Here is a 20285-nt window from a genome sequence, read left to right as displayed (position 1 = left end):
GTAACCTCCTTGAGGGCAGGGACTATCTTTTGCTTCTTTTGTATCCCTGTTGCTTTAGCCCAGGGTCTGGGTGCTTAATATTGGTGCTTAATAAATATTTATTGATTGGCTGACCCATTTTTTTTGGATTTAAGTTATTCAGCTTTCAGCTCATTTTTAATCTTTGTTTCAAAGACCCTTATTAGATATAATTTAATTGCTTGTGATTAGTAAAAGATACATTTTATTTTTCTACTTTTCTGCATTGTGAGATTTTAATGGCCTAATATGTGGGGTTTTTTGTTTGAAGATACCATGTATCTTTTTTATATGTGCATTCAATATTTTCCAAAGGTCTGTCATATACAACTTTCCTAAATTTTATTCATGCCCTTAACTTCTTTCTTGTTTATTTATTTTTTTTTTTTGGTTAGATTTGTCCAGGTTTGAGAGGAATAAATTGTCTGTTTTCTCTTGAATTTTTTTAAGGCTTTAGAAACCATATCATTTGGTGCCTACATATTTAATATTTATATTAATTCATTGTGTTACCCTTTAGCAAAATGTAGTCTCCCTGTTTATCTCTCTTAATTAGATTTATATTTGTTTTTGCTTTGTCTGAGATTATATCAGTCTTGAACTTTCTGAATCACAAAAATAGCTGTTCTTGATTTAATATCTAATAATAGATTTGAAGAATTCTTTACAGATGTGATCTCATATGAACTTCATAGTCTTGCTAGATGGACAGTTTCCACAGGCATTTTATTTTCACTTTCAAAGGAGTAAACTGAGGCTTCAAGAGAGTTGAAGATGCATGTTATCTGGTAGTTTTTACTCCAGCTCTTTAAACCGTCATCAGATGTTTGTTTATCTTTCTTAATGAATGAAAAAGTGTCTGTCCAGAGTCCAAGGTCCACACAGTGCTCCCCAAGACAGAACTCGATCCCATTATCTTCCTCATCATCTCAGTTCCTAAATTTGCTTGGCTCTTGTCATCTCCTTGGTGTACACTGTTCAGGTCACCTTCTGGAGGAAGCATCTGTTGCTTTGTGGATTCCCAAGTTGAGTTGGTCTGCCTGATGCAGTGGTGAGGGTGCAAGTGCTGTTCACATGTGGGGCATGATCTCGGCATGTCATTAGTCTATTGGGTCATGGAACAGACATGCTAAGATGTGGAGCGTTCTCCTCCCAGATGACTGGCAACACCCAGACAGTTTGACAGATTCCCAGTTGGTCTGTAGAGTGTTTCTGAGGAGAAATGTCATCTGATTGATTGACTGAGGAGAAGGGTGGAGGAAAATCACTTCCCCTTCTCTTTGTATAAGAGCATATATATTGTCAGAAATAATTGATGTGTTGTATTGTTGCTGATGACTTTTTTTTCTTTACAAATCTTGTAACAAAGGATGATGGTGGGAAGGCGGTAAAGGAGGAAGGATCTTTTTGGAAATGATGCTCTTGTGAAAATAAATGATAGCAATGCAAATAAGATTTAAAAATTTAAAAAAAGACACTTCCAGGGTGACTAGATGACCCAGTGGATAGAACACCCGCCCTGGAGTCAGGAGGACCTGAGTTCAAATCCGGCCTATGACACTTAATAATTACCTAGCTCTGTGGCCTTGGGCAAGCCACTTAACCCCATTGCCTTGCAAAAAAAAGCCAACCCCCCCCAAAAAAAAAACAAAAAAAAAAGACTTTCATCTGGGCTCAGTATAAATTTTATCACAAGTGGAAAATCAAGAGTGCCAATCCCAAAATGGAAATAGTCAAAAATATCTAATTTAATAGTGGACACAAATAGTTTTGAAAAGGAGTATTTGTTTGAAGATTGCTTAATTTTAAGTTGTTTTTAAATTTTTTTTTTATTAATATGTGCTATTACTTCATCTTCATTTCCAAACATTTCTTTTTATTGCCCAGGAGACACCAGCCTTGAAGTCAGAGGAACTGACCACCAATCCTTCTTCTTCCTCCTTGTTTCACCTTGGATAAATCACTGGCCCTTTCTGGGCCTATTTCCCCATCTATAAAATAAGGAATTAAAAGTAGATGATCTCTGAGGGTCCTCTCAGCTCCAGAAATTAGATCCTCCGACCCAAGGAGCCAGCTCTTAAAACAAGGAAGAAAAAATAATAAAATAAAAATGGTCCAGGAAACTAGCAAAACATATTGACTGTCCCACCAGTGGCCATTGCACACCACTCATTAGGCAGTGTGCTTTACTCCCATAACCACCCACCTCTGCAAAGGAGAGGGAGGGTATACTGAGTCATATTCTTTGTATTCAGGGAGTCAGTCAGTAAACATTTATTCAGCACCTACTAGAATTAAAAGGGCTTGGGAAAGGTTTCTTGTTGAAGGTAGGATTTTAGCTGTGCCTTGAAAGCTAGAGAAGTCAGTAGTTGGAGTAGGGGAAGAAGGTTGCTGGCCTGGGAGAGGGGCTACAGTGGAGATAGCACTCATCCTGGATCCAGGAAGACTTGAGTTCAAATTCAGCCTCAGATTTTTTTTTATTCTATGACTCAGAGCAAGTCACTTAACTCTCTTTGCCTCAGTTTACTCATCTGCAAAATGAGAATAATAATAGCACCTGATTGCCAGGGATTTTGAGATGATCATTGTAGAGAAGTAAGCTCAGTCAGGTCTGTAAAAATATTAGCTGTTGTTATTTTAATTTGCATGTTGTCAGGCCTGTATAAATGTTAACTGTTGGTGTTATTCTGATTTGCATGTGGCTGAGGTGAGGTGGAAGATAAGGTCTGGAGAAAAGTACAGTCTGAGGAGCTGAGGGCTTGGGAAGGAAGAGGGGTGAGCTGGAGACCTAGACTGTTTAGACTGGACACCAACCTCAGCAGAGGAGAAGTTCCTGAGTAAGGGAGGCCAGGGGAGGACCTAGAGGGACTGGTCTTGTTTCTACTCTTGTTTCTTCAAGAGAGTATGAATATTCTACCAGATTTCCAGTCCACAGCTGTTTCTTCAGGCCCCAGTTGATGGGATCTGCTTTGTTCCCTATTCTTTGCTAAAGGTGTTGCTGCTGGTGGGGAGTTCCCTTCCATCTAATGCCTCCAGGGATGGGGAAGGGAAGTGGGTATTCACCATGGGTCTTCTGAGTTTCCTTGGTTCAGGCTCCTGAGGGAAGGTGCTGAAGACCCATTTTGTAGGATAAAGCACCCTTCTCTGACACATCCCCTGGGGCCAGGTGAAGCCTGGGTTCTGACTCTTACTAGCCAAGTATCAGAAGGCAAGGCATTTTCCCCTTTCTGTGAACCAGAGTTTTCCCACCTGTCCAATGAAAATAATAGTACCTTATGCCTCATGGGTGTTTTAATGAAAGTGCTTTTTAATTTTTCAAATGCCCTCTCTAGAACCCTCTTCTTTAAGTCTACCATTGACAGGCCGGTTGAGTCAACAATGTATAAGGAAGGCCTTGTGTCACACGAGACACACCGTGCACTGCAGGAGCTGACCAGACAAACCCCCAGATGGTCCCCGAGAGATGCAGTTAAAGGGAGAGAATCAGTCTAGCCAAAGTACTTGAAGGAAGGTGAAGATGGAAGAAACCTTCATGCAATTGGTGGAGCTTTGGCTGGGACTTGAAGGAAGCTGGAGGGTGGGGATGAAGAGGCAGAGCTGTGTGTTTTTTGGGGGGAGGTGGCCACTGAGTGGGGGAAGGAACACCCAGAAAGGGAGGAGAGGGGTCAGGCTCAGAAGACCCTAGAAGGCCAAACATCAGATTTTCTGCTTGTGCTGTCAGTGAGTTGATGAATTTAGCAAATGGACTGGAGTTGGACCTGCAACAGGGTTGTGACCAGGTCAGAAGAGGGATCTAAAGAGACATTATGAAAGTCAAATCCACAGGACTCCTCAACTGGTGCCCCCCGGGAGGAAGGGGCTGTCTGTGACAGAGACAGGAAAGCTTAAAAAAGGGGTCAGTTCAATTTGGAGCATGTTTCTAGTGTTTCTAGGACATGCTTGTGAGATGTCCGTTGGATATTGGAGAGACTGGGGCTGGATTCAAGGGATTTGAGAATCATGAACATAGAGATAGAAGATCCCCAAGTAAGTCATTGAGAGGGAGAAGTGATGAAGCCCCCAGGTCAGACGAAGCCCCCCAGGTCAGACCCTCCTATTAGACACTCTTATGACTTGGATGAAGAGGAAGAGTGGACAGACAGGTGGAGAGAAACCAGAGAGATCAGTGTCATGTCTCTTAGCTAGCTCCAATTCTGCATAGCCAAGATGATTTTTCCCCCTTCCCAGTTTATTAGTTGTTGGGGTATCCCCCTGCTCCCAGGCACCCAGGCTTACAATTGAGGTGTCACCCTTGACTCCTTATTATCTCTCACCCTCTGCATCCAGTCTTTTGCCAAGTCCTTTTGATTGGGCTTTTAGAAAATCTCATTTTCTCCTCTGATCTTGGTTGTCACCCCCCGGTACAGACCTCATCCATTTACCCTGGAACTATTGCATTAGGCCGCTAGTTGTCCTCTCTCCCTTGAATCTGCCTCAGTGACTCAGTGCCGGTGGCTCTGTCACTTCCAGGATGACCCATCAGAGTCTCTTTGGACCTGCCCACTCTGTTGTCCCTTCTGAGCTTTTCTGCAGACTTCCTGGCTTGAGAGCCCCCACACATTCACCCTGCATGTTTCCCCTCTATGTCTCCGCCTACCCAGCTTCTTTCTTCAAATCTCCCGGAAGCCTTTCCTACTGTCCTTTACTCCTTCTTCCTTCTGTGGATTATTCCTGATTTATCCTGTCTGTATCTTGTGTGGTCATAATTGTTTGCATTTGTTTTCCCCCTTTGACTGTGAGGTCCTTGGGGGTTTGGCCTAGTAAAGCGCTTGCATGGCCCACAAGCACATCCCCTGAAGGGCAGGTTTAAAAGCTACCCAGAAATCAAATGGAGTTGGGCCCCCGACTGAGGACTGGGAACTTTGGAGCAAGCAGCTTCTGGCAGCAAATGGGAGGAAGGCAAGAGGACACCAACTTTCAGGCATGGGCAGGACTAGGAAAGGCTTTGGGGGGGGTTGTGGAGAGACGTGCAAATGGGTGGTACCAAGGCGGTAGGGAAGCAGCCAGGAGAGGGGGCAGAAGGTGGATGAGAGAGAGCATGAGGGGGAAGGAGATGACCAAAATGAGGTCATTGTGCATGTTGAGGGGCTGGCTTCAGCACCTCTGCATGGGAGGGGGACTGAAGGAGAAGACAGCAGAAAGTGGCAGAGTGCTAGAGCTGGGGAGAGAAGAGGGTCTTGGGTGACGGGCCAGGGGCGGAGGAGGAGGAGGAGGAGGAGGAGGAGGAGGAGGAGGAGGAAGAGGAGGTGTGGGGAGGGACGGACTCTTGGGGTCCTGAGATCTTGACACGAAGGGGTGGGAAGACTTGCAAGCCTTCGTATAGCAGGGGCCAGGTGTGATGGTGTCCCCTAACTTGCTCATGGAGCCAACCAGCCTAATTTTTATGGTTTTCCAGCTTCCTTCAGCCAAGTCCTGGAACTGCGCTCCTGCCACAAGGACCAGGCTTTCTCTCCAACCTCGTTTAGAAGAGGGTTTCCACTGAGTGTTATTGGTGTTCCGGCTGACCCAGCTTCCCACCCCTTTGGTCACTTGAGGCCAGTTATAAGCTGGCTGGAGAGGGCCACGGCTCTTGATTTGCACGTTGCGTTCTTTTCCTTATTAAAGAGGAGCCATTTCCCATAGGGCTCCTTAGGAAAGGGGAGGGTCAACAGTTGGCTCCCTGAGGGATTCATTGGGTCCCTGAAGAGATAGCATCTGTGAACCTCAGTTCCTCCCTCTTCTCGTGCCATTTTCATGTCTCCTGCTCCTTGTAATTAGCACTGTTCTGTCTGGTTCATTTCAAATCAAAGCAATAGAAATGAAAAATTAGTTAGCGCAGAGAGGCAGCAGCTGGCAGGCTTCCCTTGCATGCTGGCTGCCTTTATTGACTTCTGGAGGGGGTGGCCACCAGGTGATGGTGCCACTTCCTCCATCCACTGGCCAGTGGGAAAGGTGGAGGAGCGACTGTGGAAATTGGCTGCAGAAATCACTACTGCATGAGGGTGTGTGGCCTGACCTTGCAGGTAGAGAGAACCCTGGCATTTCCAAGGGGCTTTGCTTGTTCCATCCCTTTATATGGGTGGGCAAACTCTGGGAGTCATCAAACCTTGTGCTCATGGGCGAGGGCAGGAGCCCGGTTTTTCTGCTTCCAAATCTCCTCTGCTTTCATTGTGGCACCTCACAGCTGAGGAAGGTGTCAGGACTGCAGTCTGGACCTTCTTTTGGACTCCTAGTTCTTTCCTCCTCTTCACTCTCTTTGCCACCTTCTGGGAGGCAGCGATGTCAGCCCATGATCTGCCTGCTCCATGGAAAGGGGCTCCTGCTTTGCTTCCCCTCAGTTCCTCCCTTGGCCAGCAGGTCTACTCTGCTGCAGCTCACTGCCCAAGTCCTTCCCGACTTGACCATGGAGGCTCCAGGCCTCCCACATTCGGTCTGCCATTGTCCGCCGGCTCTGCATTTCGTTCTTTGCCCCCCAGGACTGTCTCTGGCCCTGCTCGGGCTTTTGCTGCTCTTCCCGACATCCTCCCGAGTGGAAGTTTGGGGATTTTTCTTCCATTGTCCCAGTTGTTCTCTTGTCCTATTGAAATTTGCTTTGGTTCCTTTTCATGCACAACCTAGGCAACCCCAGCAGCTCCAGTGTGTGTCCAGTGTCTCTGAGAACTAGCTGGAGCGCTCAGCATCAAGCCCTCAGTCTCCCCACCCCACCACCCCAGTCCGAGTATGGACTCAAGGCCTGTAGTTTGAAAATGAACGCGGTGTCTTTCTGGTTGTTGACCAAAACCCCAGAGGCACTTGCTTTCCAGGAGCAGGTCTGCCCTGGGCAAAGTTGCTGAAGGCCATCACTGCACGCCTGTATCTACTCTCTCCTTTCATTTGTTTTCCATCTTGAACTTTATATCAAACACCAGAGAAGTCAAGCACTTCCTGGGTCTCAAGCAGAGAGTGCCGAGTGAAAACTAATCCTGATTCTCCATTCGTACTACTCTTCCAGAAGAGAAGGACGCTTCCTTGGAAGCGTGGCAGAGTGTCCAGGCCTCCTGAGTGAGGGCTGTCCTCAGCTTAGGCAAGGAGCTGTGGGCAGCCCAAGAAGGTCCCTGGTAGGACCCAAGTCCGCCCAACTCCAGGCTGGTGTATTTGCTGTCGCATCCCTGGACCCACATCGTTAAGGTTATGTCAGAGTTTCTTTTCTTTTAACTCTAGGTGGAGTGTATGATTATCAGTAGTCTTTTATTTTAGCCAAGGGTGATACTTCAGATAGTAAAGTCACTGGTCACAGGCCTCTATCTGAAGGAGTGGAGGGAAGGGGCAGGTGCAAGGGAGGTTCTGGGAAGAGGGGGAGAGAGAAGAGGGTCTCAGTCCAGACACCCTCAAAGTTCCCCTTCCCTCTAACCAAAGGATCCTCCTAGAATATCCTTCCGATTCCAAGCTGGTGAACTTGTGTGATGCACAGGGAGGTGGTGTCTGCACCAAATAGGCCATCTGGGAGGGAGAGGGGGCCTCCTAGACTGCCTGGAGAAGGTGGCTAAACAGTGTTGAAGAGAGGCCAGGGCTGGACCAGAGCGCCGTTTTCCTGTGACATCTCAGGATCTCAGCCAGGTCCGTGAACCCAGAAACCTGTTTCTCTCTCAGCCATGGGCCTGGAGTGGCACGGTGGAGAGTGAGCCCTGGGCTTGGAGTCTGGGAGGACTGTGTCCAGAAGCAGCCCCAGACAAAAATGGGGCTAGCAGTAGTGCCTGCTTCCTGGGGTTATTGGAGGATCAAAGGAGAGACAATCTGAAAAGCCCTCCCCAAGCCTCCAGGGAAGTGCCGCCATGCTCCTCTTCCTCCTCTCTGTACCATTGCTCTGAGTCCAATGAGTGCTTTTTCTGTGTTTCCATCCCATGACAAGACTCTGCAGCCTGGGGCTACTGTCTAGGACCCCAGTCTGCATCCACAGAGCCTTTTTCCTGTCTTGTTTGCTCTTTGAAGGATTTCTTCCATGTTGATTTGCCTTTTTCCCCCCCCTTCTAGTAAAGCCTTCATTCTCCCTGGCAGCCTGGTGCATAGCTGAGCCCTTCCTCGACATTTCCCTTTCCTTTTTGGAAGGCTGGCCTGCAGCTGGTACTCACTTAGCTGTTACTTGTCACTGGCAAAAAGCGTCCTAGCCTACACGCTGCCTGACCTTCAGACGTGAGGAAGCAAGATACTCCATGCACTCACATTCTCACTAGAATCTCTTGGCTAATTCTCAGAGGAAACAATTGAACAAGCTACAAATTAACTTGGAAAGGGAAAAAACTGCAGGACCAGATGGATTCAAAGAACAATTAACTGTAGCATTGCATAAATCGTTTACAACAATAGCAAAAAAAGATGTCCTATTAAATTCCTTCTCATACAGAAATGGTCTTATGTCAGTATCCCTAGTGAACATAGGTACAAAAAATTTAAGTGATATGTTAACAAAGAGACAAACGCTTTATATCCAAAGATTATGCTTGGTGACCAAATTAGATTTATAGTAGGAATGCAAAGTTGGCTTAATATTAATTAGTTAGTTAAATAATTAACCATATTAAAAACCAAAACATTGATTTCAACAGCAGATGCAGAATTTGACAAAATACACTATCCATTTCTGTCAAAATATCAGAAAGCATAGGAATAAGTGAATCTTTATGTTTATACATATGTAGATATGTAGATATGTAAAATCAGACTCTTATACCAGAGATAAATTGTTTCCAATAAATCAGGGCCAAACACCACTTCTGTTTGACACAATATTAGAAATGCTGGCATTAGCAATAGAACAAGAAAAGGAAGTGAATGATCGTGAGATGATGGGGTAAAGAACCCTAAAGAACCAACCAAAAATTAATTTAGGGGCGGCTAGGTGGCGTAGTGGATAAAGCACAGGCCTTGGAGTCAGGAATACCTGTGTTCAAACCTGGTCTCAGACACTTAATAATGACCTAGCTGTGTGGCCTTGGGCAAGCCACTTAACCCCACTTGCCTTGCAAAAACCTAAAAAAGACAAACAAACAAACAAAAAAAGAACCAAAAATTAATTGAAACTATAACTTCAACATACTTGTAGGATACAAAATCCACATAAATTATGATCATTTCTGTTAAGTTTTACTAAAACTCAGCAGGAAGAGGAAGAGAGATTCCTCTTAAAATTACTATTGAATGTATAAAATATCTGAGTCTTCCAAGATACACTCACACAAACACATCCAATGCACCTATGTACACACAACTGTTTATAGACATTTTGTTGTTCAGTTGTTGTCAATTTGTCTAACTTTTTGTGACCCATTTGGGGTTTTCTTGGCAATCTTTGACCATCTCCTTCTCCAGATTATTTCACTGATGAAGAAATTGAGGCAAATGGGGTGAAGTGGCTTGATCAGGGCCACACAGCCAGGAAGTGTCCAAGGCTGAGTTTGACCTCAGAAGGGGGATTTTTATTCCCTAAGGCACCACCTACCTGCTCCTTAGTTTAAATTAATGAAAGACTTTTTCATAATTCAATTATCCCAAGTGACATGGGTTGCCTTCTCTCTGGAGACTTGTAAGCACACCCTTCCAGGAGGTGTCTGCTTGCTGCAGGTGGTAAATGACAGTCTGTTTTGGGGTGCTGACAGGGGAGATTAAAAGGGTAGAATGGCCAGGTCCTAGAACAGGGGAAGAAATTAGTCAAAGCAGATGGTCTTTGTTTTGGAAAATTACCAGGAGTGCTGTTCCACTTTTTCAATGCCATTATAAGGATGATTCTGATGCTGGCTAACATTTTGATATCATCTCCTGTGAGCCAGCGTGCAAAGCATTTTACAAATATTCCCTTGTTGGTGCAATTGACCTTCCTGGAGACAGGATGATCTAAGAGAAAGTCATAATAATAGTCATGATAATAATTGTAGCCAACATTTATAAGGCCCTTCCCTCTTCTCCTTGCTGTGTTCTGAGGGCACCATTTGGAGAGAAATCTTGGAGAAGAAATGGGCATCTTGTGTGGGCTGTTATCTCGGACCCTAGAAATGACTCCTCCTGAATTCTTTCTGGGAAACAAAGGGCTCCGAAGCTTAGCCCTTACCTCAAATGCAAAGTGAACTTTGCTTGGTGGTTTTCCTTTTTAACTTATGGCCAGGGTGACAGAGACTTGGGAAAACTTTGTTTCTGCAGAACAATGAGAACTCTCCTTTAAGTGGACACGCTGGTAGGTAGATGATTTCAACATAGATGGAAAAACAAACAGTTGATCATTCTTCAGTCCCATTCAGTTCAGACCATGTCAGTGTTTCCAGAGTACGCCCAGAATGGTAAAAGTTGGCTTCCAGCTGAGCCTTCATGAAGAAGGGGCCAGTCCCAAAAAGGATTTATTTATTTATTTTGGCCCATGCCATTTCAAAATGATAATGAGTACAAGGCACCCCCCCAGTTGTCTGGTTTGGGGGTGTAGCCCCATATGTATTTGCTTTTGCACCTGGAAACTCCAGTTTGTTTGGTTAAGGCTGGGATTTGGAGAGTGGGGGCTGGGGGGAGCCAGAATAACAAACAAAAATATAAAATATTGAACGTTGAAAAATGTTTAGCTTGCTACTTTTTCATGAGGATTTTTAATACTCCTGGTACAACGCCTACATGTGTCTTTACTGGAGAGATGTGGTTTCAGTTTCTTGGGTGAATGTGCATTTTAGAAGGGTTTTTTTTTTAAAGGAAATTAAACATTAAAGGAATTTAAGTACTTTACTCTTTATATAATATAACGAAGAAAAGCCAGGAACTTCAGGGTTGGTTTTTTAAAATTTAATAAATAGAATCCATTTTCCACCATTTTATTTATTATGGCTGGGTCTTTTAAAAGTTAAGAGTTTATTTTGATTTTGTTGTATTTCAGCAGATGTGCACAATAAATTAACCTATCTCTTTTCTTCATTGAGGCCTGGAGCAGTATTAAATAACCTCTAGTTCTAGGGCATTTGGACATGAAAGGGATTTAGCTGAATTCAGCTTGGATTGTTTTCTGGATTATTGTGTGACACTTAGCAAATGAGTCACATGCCACAGGCAAAGATGCAGCTCGAAGGCTGTGCATTTGGCAGAAATCTTCTTCTCGGTTTCCTCTTGTGTAAAATGAAGAGGTGGCACCTGATGTGACACACAAGGCCCTTTCCAACTCTGAAATACTTGTATGTCATTCATTCTCCTGCTGTGTGTTCACATCAGATCCCACAGGGAAATAGGACTGACAGGTTGGAAGACTGGGCCTGGCCCTCAAGTCATGGTGGAGTTGGTGGCCTCTGGAGTCCCAGTTTGCTTTCATGAGTCTGACTGATGGGCAAAGTATTGATTTAGCTCTGGCTACCCACCAAACATTGGCCTTCGTGTTGGGGAATGTGAGTGCAGGATCTGACCCTGCCCTCAGGAAGCTGGCATTCTAACAGGGAGAGGCCGTGCATCATGTACCACTGAGCTGCAGGTGACCAGGAAGGACTGGCGGTGGGAGAGGTGGCCTGGATGGGGGATCCTGAGGCTTTACTGGTTGCTGGGAGTCTGGGGGTATCACAGTGACCCTGGGGAGCAGGTTCTGGGATGGGCTCTGGGACAAAGGTCAGCCAAGGAGGGGCTGCCTGAGGACCAGGCACCTTATCCTTTCTCCCTTGCCTTTTGGGGCCAACCTTTGTAAACCTGAGCTCCTAGTAGGCACCTCAGTTCCGGGCCTTACAGGACACAGAAGGGAGCAAAATCCTTCTGCAGAATGTGTTCTCAGAATTCTCTTTTTATTGTGAAGGGAAGATGTTTTCCAGTAAGTAAAGGGCTAGATTCCTCTTCAGGAAGATCTGGGAGCAAATCCTGCCTCTGTGACAGTGGGAAAGTTCCTTAATCTCCTCATTTCCTGAATTTTTATGAATTCTACTCTGAGGTACAGCTTGAGCCGACCCTAGGAATCTTTGACTCATTGCTGTGTTCTGGTTGTCTAGGAAGTGAGAATGCTGATGGGCAGAGTGGACCCGAGGGAAGCCTCCCCAAGACCCAGGACTCGAAGCCTTGCCCAGACAACCTGCTGCAGAGATCTGCCAAGGTAAGAAGCTGTCCTGGGCAGGAGGGTTCACCTTGGGCTTCTCTGGTGGGCATCTGGTAGGCAGGGGCGGGGGGAGGTGGTGTGGCCAAGGGCACTAGCTTCCTGGAGATGTCAGTGAGGGAGAAGGTGGTTGTTCAGAGAGGGAGGGTCTTGTCCTTCCAGGAAGATGGACCTTTCTCCTGCTCCCCCTTCTCCTGGTGGGATACCAGTTAACTCCAGCTTTTTATCATTTCAGGTGGTTTATATCTTAGAGAAGAAGCATTCACGGGCAGCCACTGGGTTCATCAAGCTCCTGGCCGATAAGAACAGTGAGCTGTTCAGAAAATGTGCCTTGTTTTCACCCTCTGATCACCGAGTCCCTCGGGTTTACGTGCCCCTTGCTGACTGCCCCATGGACTTTGTGACGCGGCCTAATGACTACGCCCGAACGCTCTTTGTCTGTCGGATTGTGGCCTGGGAAGAGCACAGCCACTTTGCAATGGGGTAGGTGGCCGTGTGTATGTGTTGAAGCTGGGGCTGGGGGCCAGAGGCTTTGAGTCCTTTCAATTCTGTTTCAAGAAGGTGGATGGGAAGTTGTTCCTGCTAGCTATCTGATCCTACAAAGGAGGCAAATGATCTTCCTTTGCAAAGGAGTGCAACCCATTCTGGTGGGACACTTGGTCAGTTTAGATGTGCATCGTGGCTTAGATGAAGGTCTTGGTGCTACTACGTGGTCCAAGGCACAGTGAAGTCAGGGGCATTCTCAGGGGATATTTCTTTACCTTGAATTAAAGCTTGTAGTTTTCTGGAATAACCTTTTTTTTTTTTAAAGAATGAATCTTCTAAGTTTGGGTCAATTTAATGATTAAAAATAAAACAACTCCTCATGGAGAGGAGTGAGGTATTCTTTTTCAAAGATTCATAAAATGTCAGACTTGGAAGGGGATATGAAGGTCATTTTACAATTGAGGAAACTGAAACATGGAGAGGCAAAGCAATGTGTTCAAGGGCATACAAACATTTATTTGAATTCTTTGGACACTGTTTTGAGAAATGGAAGAATGAGTGAATGAAAAAAACATTTATTAATCACATACTATATACTAAGCAGTGTGCTAAACCCTGGGGACAGATAGAGGAAAAAACTGGTGTGATCCTTTCTCCCCCTGAACTCCCACTAGAGTTGGAGAAGGATCCAGTTCAATAAAAGAGCTCGGCAATAGACAAAAGTATAAGGTTGTTATTAATTGTTATCCTCTGACAAATGGAGGCTAGAATCACACCTGGCTGCCAGAGCCTTGGCCATGGGAGCTGCGATACATCTGGCCATTGTAGAGAAGCTAAGTGACGTGGCCATGGTGATAGAACTCTCAAATGTGGGGTGAAGGGCTCTCCTCATTCCACCTTCAGTGATTTTTGAACCTAACTCACCATGCCAACTCTGCTCAAATCAGAAGCCTTTGATTTAACCTGAGCATTTGCTTTCTTGTGTATGGCACTCAGTCTACTTGAACCCCTGTCAGCTAGCTTCATGCCCAAGGGTTGGCACTGTGACTACACTGATTCCTCCAAAGAATGGTGTCTGCCTGGACAGAACAGGCCTATTTGGCTAGGCTGAGCTCTCCCACAGCAGCTGCAGGTCATCACCAGGGCATCCAGCTCTGGACAGGCCCAGGCTCTGCTCCGGTCCCTCCCCTCATCAACACCCAAGGTCAAGTCTTTCACTCTGGTCCACTTCCCCTCTTAACTAGCTTGTCTCAGGGTTATCCCTTTCTCACCAGCTGAGACAGAGATCCTGCTCTGTGGGTGTGGCACAGGGAAAGGAAATTGTTGGGCTGGGCAGGGGGCTGCTCTGGAGGCCAGGGGAGGTGCAGACTCCTCTTCTCTTATCTACTCTTTGACAGGCCCCATTGTGCATCCCTTCTTTCTTTCAGAAGGGTCTGTGTGGCCAGGGTGTGGTCAGGAAGCCTTCCCAGGGTGCCTTGATGGGAAAACTTAAAAGACTCCCTTAGGTTTTTTTTCCCACCCCCAAGGTCTTGGGTGGGAAACCTTCTTGGATGGAAGTTTGCTGTAGATAATGGATGGAGGGGCTGATGGAAAAAGGATGTCAGCCTTGCTTATCTCCCCCTTATCTACTGAGAAAGGAAAATTGAAAGTGAAAGATTTTGGAACTTTGCCTTTTCCTAATGAAATTCTATTTGTCTGGGTAAGGAAGTTTTAAAGTCTCTCTTGAGAAGTCATCTTCCTATATTTATTCAATAAACATTCATGGAGATTGATTGTGGTGGGGGTTCTAAGTGATCAGTGATATCTTTTCTCCCAGGATCACACCACCTCATCCTGGGGGTCCTGTGTGACCTCCTTTCTCCAGGGCTCCAGGCATTAGGAGTCTTTGCTGCTCATGGGGTGTTTTGGGGGGGGTCTTGTTGCTTTGCCAGTTTTTGATGGTGGTGGTGGGAGCCCATGTGTATGTATATGTTTGACCCCTGCTGCTCTCAGGGGCTGTCTGGGGTGACATGGCATTCTGCACCTCGTTTGCCCATTCTCTCTGATGACTGACTCTCACTTTCACCTGTAGGCAGAGCTGGACGGATTGTGTACCCCTGTCTGCAGAGTAGTGTGTGTGTGAGTGCATGTGCACATATGTGTCTGTGCGCGTGCGCACGCGCATGTGTGTGTGTGTGTGTGTGTGTGTGTGTGTGTGTGTGTGTAGGGATTTAGGGGAAGATGCCAGGCTTATGTGCATGAAGTTTTAAGTTTAAATCCATCTTCTTTTCTTCCTCTCCTCCCCATTGATGTCTCTTTTTCATTACAAGCAAAACCCTCATAATAAGCACTCCTTGTCAAACCAAAAAAAAAAATTGCATTTGTCCAAGTTAAGAAGATTTGTCTGGCTCCGCACTGTGAGGCCAGTGTCTCTTGGATGCTTGAGGCCAGGCACCCTGGGTTGTGGCTGGTTGTTGCCATGGTCAGAGCTGGGAAGCGTGGTTATAGTGACAGTCTGGTTGCACAGCCAGTCTGGTCCCTTCCTCCTTCATCAGTTCAGAGATTCCTCCAGGCGTCTTCCTCCTCATCCTTTTGAACATCCTCCTAGGAGCCCATGACATTTGGGTGCCAGAACTTCTTCAGCCGTTCCCCAGTGAACTTCCAGTTCTTTGCTCCCACACAAAGGGCTCCTGTAAAGACTTTCCTCCGTGGCTTGGCGCTTGTCTTCTTTTTTCTCCTGGGTCTCCCAGGCGGTATCTTGAGGTACTCCCACTTTGAAGCGCTTCCTTCAGGTGCGCCTTTCTAGAAGGGATCTCGTCCTGTGGTTCTGCTCTGACTCTAGGGGAGCCTGGAGGCAGAACTTGTCTCCAGTGGGCCTCTCCCTCATCTCCCCCAAGACAGTTTCCCTCCCTGAGGCACACTCTTTATTTCCGGGCATCAAGTTGAGTGGGGAGAGAACGTCTCCTCCTGGTCCTTGGGGTGCTGAGGCCCGCAGTGAGGTAGCTCCCTGCTTCAGTGGGCATAGTGTGAGGGCAGTGTGACCAGACACAGCTGAGTTCAAGATCTGAGAAGCTACTCCTACGCCATGGGTAAAACTGGAAAAGTGTCCAGGCTGGGGAGGGGGCTCCTGTCCAACAACTTCTTAGTGCCCCCTAGTGGCTGAGAACTAGAACCTGCTTGAGAAAAGACTTCCCACCTTGAGCTGTCCCAGAGCCCAAGTTGAAGAGATCGGGTTGGGGAGGGGTAGGGAGGATGCCAGGCCTGTCACTTCTGTTTGGACGGGGATCTTGAACTCCCCTGGCACAGTCACTGTGTCCATGCCCCTCTTCCAACATGGCATGGTCAGAATCCTAGGCTTGGCAGCCGAAGATGCTCAATGTACTTCCTTCTCTTTCCCTTCATCCTGAGTTCTTCGAGTCTTTCACTTAGATAATTTCCTCTCTCCCCCTCCCCTTCCTGCCACCTCTGGACTCGGCTTTGCCTCTCTTTTCCTGTTGTCACGCCTTAGTTTTGAAATATCAATTCATTTGTTTTTTCTTTTAGTATCGTGTGTTCTGTCAGGTGCTTCTCAAAAATTTGCCTCTTAGCTAAAGCTGGTGAGAACAAAGCAAGGAGACTGTGTGCATTCTCAGTAGCAGTACACACTACACCACACACCAAACCCCCACACTCACATACACACACCACACTACACACACGCATACACCATATCACACACAACACACACACACAAATATGTTAACTTGGAGATAATCAGTACAGGGAAGGTCTTCTTAAGGGGCTTTAGGACATGCTTCCTCTAGGCGGTGGGATTTGAGCTGGGACTTGAAGGAAGCCAGGGAAGAGACCAAGAGATAGAGCTGGGGAGCTGGTATTCCTGAGAGATGAAGGGAGGCCGGGATCACTGCACTGCAGAGAATGTGGGGGAAGAAGGCTGAGGAAGAACAGAAGGGTTCTTTTTTGGGGAGGATCTGCAAGGTAGTGAGTTAGGAAGCCAACCCAGGACTGGCATTTGACCCTGAACTGACATAGAATCTTTGGAATTGAATGAACCAGAGGGTCCCATGGGAGTTTCCTTTGGAAAGCTGAGTGAAGGATGTCCCAGAGCAGAGAGAGGTCCAAGGCTTGAGGCCAGCCGACTCTGTGAGCCAACCTTGCCCAGCTTGGTCTAAAGCCATGCCACATAGTTTGACAATAGTGCCTAATGATGCCATGCTTCATCTAACCCCGGGTACTTCATCTGGCATCTGTGGATTACTTTGGTCACTACCTTTCATTAGAATTGATTTCCTTTGTAATAAAAACTTTGTGAGATAGTATCCATGGGCTCCTCCAGCCTAAGAAACTTTGATCTTGACCATATTTGCTTGAAAGGACCACATAAAATTGTTTCCTTTGCTCCAATGTCTTCTCTGTTTGCCATGAGGAGGAGAGTACCTGTTTCCAAGTTTGAACTCAACAGTTGAAAGGTGCATTTCCATATAGGAAGCAACACAGAGGATTGCCCAAGAGGGCAGGTCTGGCTTGCTTCTCCCTCCAAGCACCCACCAAACTTACCATGATATTTTGAAAGTTCTCCAGGGACTTGGCTCCTATTTTCTTCAGTGCATTCAAACGATGCTTTAATGACCTCTTGGGTGTCTGTAGACTGGATGATGAACAATAGCTCCACACTAATCTTGCCACAGATATTTTTTCTAAGGGAAACAGGCCCTTTCCAAGGAGAGTCTGAGGAAGGAAGAAAGGACTATCCCTTTGTTTTGACCAAAACAAACCAACAATGCAGACCCAGGTCCCATTCTTCTGTCTCTTCTCAAGGTGGAGCCCAGTCCTGATGACTTTACTTTGGGGGACTGGTGAAGGGGAGAGATGCTTCCTTTTCATTTGCAACATGGAGGTCACCTCCACAATGACAGACATCTGGTCCCATGCAACAGCCCCGAGAAAGGAGCTTCTCATAGATGTAGAAAAGTGGGCCTGCATGAGTGGACCAGGAAGGGCTTTTCCGAGGGAGCTATTCCCATGGTTAGGTAACAAATCTGGGAGATATTTGTAAAATATTTGTATTTGTAGAAACATTAGAGTACTTGAAGCTAGCATGAGGAGGAAAACTGTCTTTGTCATAAGTTTGTTGTTTCTCTTTTATTCAGTTAAATACTATTTGTGGATATGCCTGCTTGCTGTTCATTATGGAATCAGAGGTTATCATCTGGGTAATTACATCATATTGGCCAACTTTCCCAGGCTGTTTCTGGAAGGAACAATGTGCCCCTTTCTCCCTCTCTTGAGTTCTTTGGAGACATGCCTGAACAAAGTAATTTGCAGGAAAAGGTCCATTGAGTCGGCTCAAAATATGACTGGTGCCGTCCTCTCTCCCATAGCTCCAGCCGCCTTGAGAAGAGGCTCTGGAGTTCCAGGCCCTTGTTGATGGTGAAGCAAGTGCTGTGATTCTGATGGGAGACTTCCATCTGTTTCATGATTATACATCTGAGAGTTCAAGTCTTAGTCTGCAGGTTCCTTTGGATGAACCACCACAGAGCCCCCAAAGGAAATCATGCGACAGCTCCAAGCGGCTTACTTACTCCCCTGACATTTGGTCTGTTTTTCATTCTGCATCCTATTGAGAGACATTCTGTGCCTCTCTCTGCCCTGAAGCAGAGGGCATGGGGACAGTGCCGTGCAAAGGAAAACTTTGTTTAGAATTCCTCCAGTAGGCTGCAAGAGGCATTTTTTAAATGGGGCAGCTCCAAGCCTGGGAGTGAGCTCATTGGTAGGTTGTCAGGCTTTTGTGGTTGCCTGTGCTGCCAACCGGGCCCTGGGAGAAGGTGGTCATCTTGGAGGAAGGTGGTGGCTGGGCTCCGGTTCCACAGGAATCTCTAGTTCCATGTGCAGTCACCACTCCCCCTCTTCAGGAGAAGCCTCTCCACCTTGATGGCCCCCAGCTCTAACTCCAGTGAAGTTCTGGACCATGTTCCCTGGATCCTTGTAAAAAATGTTCATGACTGTTCATAGGAGCCTTGACTTCTCCATCAATGCTGGAAACCCTAACCAAAATATCCTTTTGTCTTGGGAGTCATGTTGTAGTTTCAGCAAATAGTTAGATTCCTCTGATTCAGAATTGAATCTGAGAGGAAAACCAGCGCATGAGCTTCGGAAAGATCAAAGCAGACCCCTTCTCTCCTTCCTGCCTCTCCACGGCCTAAAGACTCAGCTTCTCTGTTGTTGTGAATGGCAGATGGGTTACAACTTCCACCTTGCTGTGTTTGCTTAGCTCTCCACTCTCTGCACCTCTTCGGCTTTTTGTCGCCTCTCTCTCTCTCCTTTCCTCATCTGAGGAAACTTCCACCTACTCAAATACCCTGACATCTTCATAGAAATGGTTGTATCCTTCATCTTGCTTCTCTGTTCATGAACTCAGAAATTTCTTTTTCAGATGAGTCTTTTATACATTTTGCCTTTCTTTATATCCCTAATCGGATCTACCTTCTCCTCTCTAGACTTTCCTAGGCCCTCATTCCTGCACTGGCTGTACTTCTGTAGCTTAACTTCTTAGTAAATCATCTGACTCCTCCATTTTTCTTTCGATTAGGATTGCCACTCTTTTGATTAATTCTGATCTCAGATGACTTTCACCATCTGCCTCTTTCGTTCTTGTTCACATACTGCTGCACAGATCTGGTAGAGATCATAAATGGTGCCAATTGAGTCCAATATGAACTTAACTAATCTCAACTGGGAACTCACTGGAGCAGCAAAGCCACCATCCTATTCCTCCATAATGGATTTGCTAGCCCAAAGAAGCCTTCTTGGCTTCCCCCTTTGCTATCGCCTGGGACTTAGGCTTCACCAAATCCTGGATTCCAGTCCTACCTCACTGACTGGTATAGATACGTTATGTCCCTAGGTCTACTGCTCCCTGCCAGCACCTCCACCAAAACCTAGCCCTCTTCCAGACTTCCTTATCACTACCAAGGGCCTCACCATCCACACAGTCACCCAGGTTCACAAACTAGGTTCACCTTGTCTCTCTCCCTTTATAAATGCCAGATTTGGTTATTTCTACTTCTATTTCTACTACAATAGCTCTTGTATACATTCTTTCCCCTTCACTTATTCAATCATGAATCAGTTCAGGCCCTCCTCACCCCGTTTCCTCCTTTCTTATCCCAATGCCTACCGAACGTAGCTGCCAATGTGATTTTTTTTTAAACTATAGCTCTGACCATGCCAGACCACTCCCATTTCCTCTGGAACCACATAAAAAGTTTTCTTTTTCACATTTAAAAACCTTTACAAGCTGGCTTCTTTGTAGGACAATTCCACTTGACTTCAATACCATATTTAATTGCCCAGCTACACATTTTATTTGCATAGTACACTCCACCAAAATCCTTCGCCTCTTCATCTTCACTTCAATTTTCCCTGGTTTCTTTTAGGACTTACCTCCAGGTCTACTGTCTAGCGCATTCTAGCACAACCAGCTGGTCCAACCTCTCCCTTTCTAATTATCTTCTATCTACTCCATATCTTTCTTGTGTGCAATTAGTTATTTACATGCTGTTTCTTCCTTTTCTTTATTTTTCCTTTTTTCCCTAATCATCTTTGGAAATGGTAGTAGTATTGCTGGGTCAAAGTAATAAGTAGTAGTATTGCCAAGTCAAAGAGTATAGAGAGTTTAATAACTCCTTGAATATAATTCTAGATTCCTCTCCAA

The 20285-nt window shown here is 46.0% G+C and overlaps 1 protein-coding gene across 6 annotated transcripts in view; it reads left to right on the top strand.

Moving 5' to 3' along the window:
- Positions 1 to 20285, top strand: part of DIS3L2 (DIS3 like 3'-5' exoribonuclease 2) — a 348067-nt gene that overhangs the window by 123066 nt on the left and 204716 nt on the right. For all 6 annotated transcript variants that reach the window (XM_074189654.1, XM_074189656.1, XM_074189658.1 and 3 more), the window contains 2 exons: positions 12006 to 12106; positions 12342 to 12589. In XM_074189654.1, coding sequence (XP_074045755.1) covers positions 12006 to 12106; positions 12342 to 12589 — 349 coding nt within the window. The remainder of the gene's footprint in view (positions 1 to 12005; positions 12107 to 12341; positions 12590 to 20285) is intronic.

This window comes from Macrotis lagotis, chromosome 5 (genome assembly GCF_037893015.1).
Source record: "Macrotis lagotis isolate mMagLag1 chromosome 5, bilby.v1.9.chrom.fasta, whole genome shotgun sequence".
NCBI classification, from domain to species: Eukaryota; Metazoa; Chordata; class Mammalia; order Peramelemorphia; family Peramelidae; genus Macrotis; species Macrotis lagotis.
This window is presented reverse-complemented; position numbering and strand designations above follow the sequence as displayed.